We start from the raw sequence: 8,508 nt of genomic DNA on the forward strand, positions 1-8,508 counted from the left end.
ACTGTTCTCAAAATCAATTGAGGTTGCCCTCACTTCCAATCTTATTTGTGGTTTTTTTTTTATGGGGTCCTGCTCCTGGCTCTTATACAGTGAACACCAAACAGAAATATTTAATTTCCCAGCTTCTCTTAGCATTTCCAGATATTATTTTTTTTTTTTTATTTTATTTAGACATTTGATATACCATCGTTCCATATATAGATCACAACAGTTTACAAGGTGACGTTCATAGTTATACATTCAACAGATAAACATAAACAAAACAAAACGATTGATTATGCTGTTGAGTTCATATGAAGGTATTAATTTCTATCTATCTACAGACGGTTTTGGGGGAAAATGGAATTACGACCAGAACATAAGGCAAGGCGGGTTGGTAATCACAGATAATACAGTGGTTTTCACTTCTTAGTCTGTGGGTTGTTTGAGAATCCTGCATTCTCTCATTTGATTTATTCTTCACACAGCGATTATCATTTGTCTTTCGTGATTTTAATTGGGTCCGTGTGTTCTGAGTTTTAAGTTAGATTATATGCGTTAATGAATAGCCATGTTTTCAATTCATTTTTAAACTTCTTTCTATCTGATAGCATAAGTAGAGTTTCTGGTAGAGAGTTCCAGAGCCTTGGACCTGCTATGGAGAATACGCAATCTCTTATTTGCATCAAATGTTGTCGCCTGTCTTGCTCTTTCTGCCATCTCTTGTACTTTATGAACGTGAACCTTTCCTCCCTTACCTTTTCAGCTGCTTCTTTTGAAAACCATAACAGCCTCTTTTTCCTCTTCCCTTTATTTATTTAACTAACAAAATGGTTAATTGCCCTTATATCATCCCCTTTTAGTTTTGCCCACTGCCCTTCTACTTCCCCGAGATTTTCCCATCCAGCTAGCGACTCCTTGAGGTCCTGCCCCCATATTGACCCTCGCCTTTGAATGAACCTTCAATTCCTGTGCTCTAATACTGACCCACACCATCCGGTGGTCACTGGTTCCCACTACAACGTCAGAGATACTGTCCCAGTTGGTAAGCACCAGGTCCAGCATCGCCCCCTCCCGTGTGAGTTCTGTTAGCAGTTGACAGAACAGTTCCCCTTGCAGAGAATGCAGGATCTCCTGGCTTCTAGAAGGTACCGCAGTTGGGACGTCCCCATCAACATCCGGCAGATTGAAATCTCCTAACAGTAGCACCTCCCCTTTCACCGCAATCCTATGAATATCCATCTCCTCAGTCTGTGATGGAGCTCTGTAGATTACACCAGTATAAATAGATGTTCCATTCCCTCTTTCCAAATTAATCCCACAGCGCCTCCTCCTTACCCCTAACCCCAGCAATACTATTCTTTATATATAATGCCACGCCTCTTCCTGTCCTTCCTACCTGCTCCTTCCTGAATAGATTTTACCTGGTTATACATATATCCTAGTCATGGTTTTCTGTGTACCAGGTCTCCGTGACATCTACTGTATCTAAATCAGCTTTTCCCATGACTGTCTATACATCTGGGACTTTATTCTCCATACTGTATTAATGTACATAGCTTTCCAATTATTGCCTTTTTTCCCCGTTATTATACAAGTGTTTAATGTTTGCGTAACCTCAGGGTATTGTTCACTCATCCCCAAGCCCTCCTCCGTAAGAGTGCCACTCTGTATTGGAAGACGCTGATTCCCTTCTTCGACGCCTTGTCCTTTAAAAACTGGAGAAGCTGGAACCCAGTGAGCTTCTGAGAGAGATAGGGTCAGGACAGAATGCCATAACTGCACCTTTCTGCCTTTCAGTTGATCGAAAAGAAGATTTATGGTCCCATGTGGAAGTCCACGTTTGGAATGTATAAGAATACAAACATCGCCTGCCCCGAGCTGCTGGAGAAGGTGCTGAGACAGGAGGGGAAGTACCCGATGAGGAGCGACATGGAGGTCTGGAAAGAGCACCGGGACAAGCGAGATCTGGCCTACGGCCCCATCACTGAGTAAGACTAGTAATGTAGTAATATCAACATGCCAGTGAAGGACAGGCCAGGGCATGAGAGAGAGAGAGGAAAGTGACAGTAATAAGCAGAGCACAAGGCCAGAGATGAGAAATGACACAAGTGAGGAGCACAAGGAGAGAGACAGGAAATGACACTAGTGAGGAGCACAAGGAGAGAGACAGGAAATGACTCTAGTAAACAGAACAGAAGTGACAGTAATAAGCAGAGCACAAGGCCAGAGACAGGAAATGACACAAGTGAGCCGCAGAGCACAAGGGCAGAGACAGGAAATGACACTAGTGAGGAACACAAGGAGAGAGACAGGAAATGATTCTAGTAAACAGAACAGGGAGACAGGAAATGACACAAGTGAGCCGCAGAGCACAAGGACAGAGACAGGAAATGACATTAGTGAGGAGCACAAGGAGAGAGACAGGAAATGACTCTAGTAAAGAGCACAGGGAGACAGGAAATGACACAAGTGAGCCGCAGAGCACAAGGACAGAGACAGGAAATGACACTAGTGAAGAGCACAAGGAGAGAGACAGGAAATGACACTAGTGAGGAGTAGCACAGGAGGGCAGAAACGAGAAATGACACAAGCGAGGAACAGAGTACAAGGACAGAAATAAGAAATGACACAAGTGAGAGGCAGCACATGAGGACAGAAATGAGAAATGAAAAAAGTGAGCAGAAGAGCATGAGGACAGAGACAAAAATGATAGGGAGGAGCAGAGCACAAGGACAGAAACAGGAACTGATATGGAAGAGCAGAGCACGAGGACAGAGACAGGAAATGGCTCTAGTAAAGAGCGCAGGGAAACAGGAAATGACACAAGTGAGCCGTAGAGCACAAGGACAGATAGGAAATGACTCTAGTAAAGAGCACAGGGAGACAGGAAATGACACAAGTAAACCGCAGAGCACGAGGACAGATAGGAAATGACTCTAGTAAAGAGCACAGGGAGACAGGAAATGACACAAGTGAACCGCAGAGCACGAGGACAGATAGGAAATGACTCTAGTAAAGAGCGCAGGGAAACAGGAAATGACACAAGTGAGCCGCAGAGCACAAGGACAGATAGGAAATGACTCTAGTAAAGAGCACAGGGAGACAGGAAATGACACAAGTGAGCAGCAGAGCACAAGGACAGATAGGAAATGACTCTAGTAAAGAGCGCAGGGAGACAGGAAATGACACAAGTGAACCGCAGAGCATGAGGACAGATAGGGAATGGCTCTAGTAAAGAGCACAGGGAGACAGGAAATGACACAAGTGAACCGCAGAGCACGAGGACAGATAGGAAATGACTCTAGTCAAGAGCACAGGGAGACAGGAAATGACACAAGTGAACCGCAGAGCACAAGGACAGAGACAAGAAATGACTCTAGTAAAGAACACAGGGAGACAGGAAATGACACAAGTGAACCACAGAGCATGAGGACAGATAGGGAATGACTCTAGTAAAGAGCACAGGGAGACAGGAAATGACACAAGTGAGCAGCAGAGCACAAGGACAGATAGGAAATGAGTCTAGTAAAGAGCACAGGGAGACAGGAAATGACACAAGTGAGCCGTAGAGCACAAGGACAGATAGGAAATGACTCTAGTAAAGAGCACAGGGAGACAGGAAATGACACAAGTAAACTGCAGAGCACGAGGACAGATAGGAAATGACTCTAGTCAAGAGCACAGGGAGACAGGAAATGACACAAGTGAACCGCAGAGCACAAGGACAGAGACAAGAAATGACTCTAGTAAAGAGCGCAGGGAAACAGGAAATGACACACGTGAACCGCAGAGCACGAGGACAGATAGGAAATAACTCTAGTAAAGAGCACAGGGAGACAGGAAATGACACAAGTGAACCACAGAGCACGAGGACAGATAGGGAATGACTCTAGTAAAGAGCACAGGGAGACAGGAAATGACACAAGTGAGCAGCAGAGCACAAGGACAGATAGGAAATGAGTCTAGTAAAGAGCACAGGGAGACAGGAAATGACACAAGTGAGCCGTAGAGCACAAGGACAGATAGGAAATGACTCTAGTAAAGAGCACAGGGAGACAGGAAATGACACAAGTAAACCGCAGAGCACAAGGACAGATAGGAAATGACTCTAGTAAAGAGCACAGGGAGACAGGAAATGACACAAGTGAACCGCAGAGCATGAGGACAGATAGGAAATGACTAGTAAAGAGCGCAGGGAAACAGGAAATGACACAAGTGAACCGCAGAGCACAAGGACAGATAGGAAATGACTCTAGTAAAGAGCACAGGGAGACAGGAAATGACACAAGTGAGCCATAGAGCACAAGGACAGAGACAAGAAATGACACAAGTGAACCGCAGAGCACAAGGACAGATAGGAAATGACTCTAGTAAAGAGCACAGGGAGACAGGAAATGACACCAGTGAGCCGCAGAGCACAAGGACAGATAGGAAATGACTCTAGTAAAGAGCACAGGGAGACAGGAAATGACAGAAGTGAACCGCAGAGCACGAGGACAGATAGGAAATGACTCTAGTAAAGAGCACAGGGAGACAGGAAATGACACAAGTGAACCGCAGAGCACGAGGACAGATAGGAAATGACTCTAGTAAAGAGCACAGGGAGACAGGAAATGACACAAGTGAACCGCAGAGCACAAGGACAGAGACAAGAAATGACTCTAGTAAAGAGCGCAGGGAAACAGGAAATGACACACATGAACCGCAGAGCACGAGGACAGATAGAAAATAACTCTAGTAAAGAGCACAGGGAGACAGGAAATGACACAAGTGAACCGCAGAGCACGAGGACAGATAGGGAATGACTCTAGTAAAGAGCACAGGGAGACAGGAAATGACACAAGTGAGCAGCAGAGCACGAGGACAGATAGGAAATGACTCTAGTAAAGAGCACAGGGAGACAGGAAATGACACAAGTGAACCGCAGAGCACGAGGACAGATAGGAAATGACTCTAGTAAAGATCACAGGGAGACAGGAAATGACACAAGTGAACCGCAGAGCACGAGGACAGATAGGAAATGACTCTAGTAAAGAGCACAGGGAGACAGGAAATGACACAAGTGAGCCGTAGATCACAAGGACAGATAGGAAATGACTCTAGTAAAGAGCACAGGGAGACAGGAAATGACACAAGTGAGCCGTAGATCACAAGGACAGATAGGAAATGACTCTAGTAAAGAGCGCAGGGAGACAGGAAATGACACAAGTGAACCGCAGAGCATGAGGACAGATAGGAAATGACTCTAGTAAAGAGCACAGGGAGACAGGAAATGACATAAGTGAACCGCAGAGCATGAGGACAGATAGGAAATGACTCTAGTAAAGAGCACAGGGAGAAAGGAAATGACACAAGTGAGCCGTAGATCACAAGGACAGATAGGAAATGACTCTAGTAAAGAACACAGGGAGACAGGAAATGACACAAGTGAACCGCAGAGCATGAGGACAGATAGGAAATGACTCTAATAAAGAGCACAGGGAGACAGGAAATGACACAAGTGAACCGCAGAGCATGAGGACAGATAGGAAATGACTCTAGTAAAGAGCGCAGGGAGACAGGAAATGACACAAGTGAGCCGTAGATCACAAGGACAGATAGGAAATGACTCTAGTAAAGAGCGCAGGGAGACAGGAAATGACACAAGTGAACCGCAGAGCATGAGGACAGATAGGGAATGGCTCTAGTAAAGAGCACAGGGAGACAGGAAATGACACAAGTGAACCGCAGAGCACGAGGACAGATAGGAAATGACTCTAGTCAAGAGCACAGGGAGACAGGAAATGACACAAGTGAACCGCAGAGCACAAGGACAGAGACAAGAAATGACTCTAGTAAAGAGCGCAGGGAAACAGGAAATGACACCAGTGAGCCGCAGAGCACAAGGACAGATAGGAAATGACTCTAGTAAAGAGCACAGGGAGACAGGAAATGACAGAAGTGAACCGCAGAGCACGAGGACAGATAGGAAATGACTCTAGTAAAGAGCACAGGGAGACAGGAAATGACACAAGTGAACCGCAGAGCACGAGGACAGATAGGAAATGACTCTAGTAAAGAGCACAGGGAGACAGGAAATGACACAAGTGAACCGCAGAGCACAAGGACAGAGACAAGAAATGACTCTAGTAAAGAGCGCAGGGAAACAGGAAATGACACACATGAACCGCAGAGCACGAGGACAGATAGAAAATAACTCTAGTAAAGAGCACAGGGAGACAGGAAATGACACAAGTGAACCGCAGAGCACGAGGACAGATAGGGAATGACTCTAGTAAAGAGCACAGGGAGACAGGAAATGACACAAGTGAGCAGCAGAGCACGAGGACAGATAGGAAATGACTCTAGTAAAGAGCACAGGGAGACAGGAAATGACACAAGTGAACCGCAGAGCACGAGGACAGATAGGAAATGACTCTAGTAAAGATCACAGGGAGACAGGAAATGACACAAGTGAACCGCAGAGCACGAGGACAGATAGGAAATGACTCTAGTAAAGCGCGCAGGGAAACAGGAAATGACACAAGTGAACCGCAGAGCACGAGGACAGATAGGAAATGACTCTAGTCAAGAGCACAGGGAGACAGGAAATGACACAAGTGAACCGCAGAGCACAAGGACAGAGACAAGAAATGACTCTAGTAAAGAGCGCAGGGAAACAGGAAATGACACACGTGAACCGCAGAGCACGAGGACAGATAGGGAATGGCTCTAGTAAAGAGCACAGGGAGACAGGAAATGACACAAGTGAACCGCAGAGCACGAGGACAGATAGGGAATGACTCTAGTAAAGAGCAGAGGGAGACAGGAAATGACACAAGTGAACCACAGAGCATGAGGACAGATAGGGAATGACTCTAGTAAAGAGCACAGGGAGACAGGAAATGACACAAGTGAACCGCAGAGCACGAGGACAGATAGGGAATGACTCTAGAAAAGAGCACAGGGAGACAGGAAATGACACAAGTGAGCAGCAGAGCACAAGGACAGATAGGAAATGACTCTAGTAAAGAGTGCAGGGAGACAGGAAATGACACAAGTGAGCAGCAGAGCACGAGGACAGATAGGAAATGACTCTAGTAAAGAGCACAGGGAGACAGGAAATGACACAAGTGAACCGCAGAGCACGAGGACAGATAGGAAATGACTTTAGTAAAGAGCACAGGGAGACAGGAAATGACACAAGTGAACCGCAGAGCACGACGACAGATAGGAAATGACTCTAGTAAAGAGCGCAGGGAGACAGGAAATGACACAAGTGAACCGCAGAGCACGAGGACAGATAGGAAATGACTCTAGTAAAGAACACAGGGAGACAGGAAATGACACAAGTGAACCGCAGAGCATGAGGACAGATAGGAAATGACTCTAGTAAAGAGCACAGGGAGACAGGAAATGACACAAGTGAGCCGTAGATCACAAGGACAGATAGGAAATGACTCTAGTAAAGAGCACAGGGAGACAGGAAATGACACAAGTGAGCCGTAGATCACAAGGACAGATAGGAAATGACTCTAGTAAAGAGCGCAGGGAGACAGGAAATGACACAAGTGAACCGCAGAGCATGAGGACAGATAGGAAATGACTCTAGTAAAGAGCACAGGGAGACAGGAAATGACATAAGTGAACCGCAGAGCATGAGGACAGATAGGAAATGACTCTAGTAAAGAGCACAGGGAGAAAGGAAATGACACAAGTGAGCCGTAGATCACAAGGACAGATAGGAAATGACTCTAGTAAAGAACACAGGGAGACAGGAAATGACACAAGTGAACCGCAGAGCATGAGGACAGATAGGAAATGACTCTAGTAAAGAGCACAGGGAGACAGGAAATGACACAAGTGAACCGCAGAGCATGAGGACAGATAGGAAATGAATCTAGTAAAGAGCGCAGGGAGACAGGAAATGACACAAGTGAGCCGTAGATCACAAGGACAGATAGGAAATGACTCTAGTAAAGAGCGCAGGGAGACAGGAAATGACACAAGTGAACCGCAGAGCATGAGGACAGATAGGGAATGGCTCTAGTAAAGAGCACAGGGAGACAGGAAATGACACAAGTGAACCGCAGAGCACGAGGACAGATAGGAAATGACTCTAGTCAAGAGCACAGGGAGACAGGAAATGACACAAGTGAACCGCAGAGCACAAGGACAGAGACAAGAAATGACTCTAGTAAAGAGCGCAGGGAGACAGGAAATGACACAAGTGAACCACAGAGCACGAGGACAGATAGGGAATGACTCTAGTAAAGAGCACAGGGAGACAGGAAATGACACAAGTGAGCAGCAGAGCACAAGGACAGATAGGAAATGACTCTAGTAAAGAGCGCAGGGAGACAGGAAATGACACAAGTGAACCGCAGAGCATGAGGACAGATAGGGAATGGCTCTAGTAAAGAGCACAGGGAGACAGGAAATGACACAAGTGAACCGCAGAGCACGAGGACAGATAGGAAATGACTCTAGTCAAGAGCACAGGGAGACAGGAAATGACACAAGTGAACCGCAGAGCACAAGGACAGA

General features: G+C 46.1%; 1 protein-coding gene across 2 annotated transcripts in view; it reads left to right on the plus strand.

Annotated features, from left to right (window-relative positions):
* The window catches only part of LOC115093386 (sterol 26-hydroxylase, mitochondrial-like), a 67,971-nt gene that overhangs the window by 20,513 nt on the left and 38,950 nt on the right, over positions 1-8,508 (plus strand). For both annotated transcript variants that reach the window (XM_029605039.1, XM_029605040.1), the window contains exon 2: positions 1,780-1,970. In XM_029605039.1, coding sequence (XP_029460899.1) covers positions 1,780-1,970 — 191 coding nt within the window. The remainder of the gene's footprint in view (positions 1-1,779; positions 1,971-8,508) is intronic.

This window comes from Rhinatrema bivittatum, chromosome 6, assembly GCF_901001135.1.
Source record: "Rhinatrema bivittatum chromosome 6, aRhiBiv1.1, whole genome shotgun sequence".
Classification (NCBI taxonomy): domain Eukaryota; kingdom Metazoa; phylum Chordata; class Amphibia; order Gymnophiona; family Rhinatrematidae; genus Rhinatrema; species Rhinatrema bivittatum.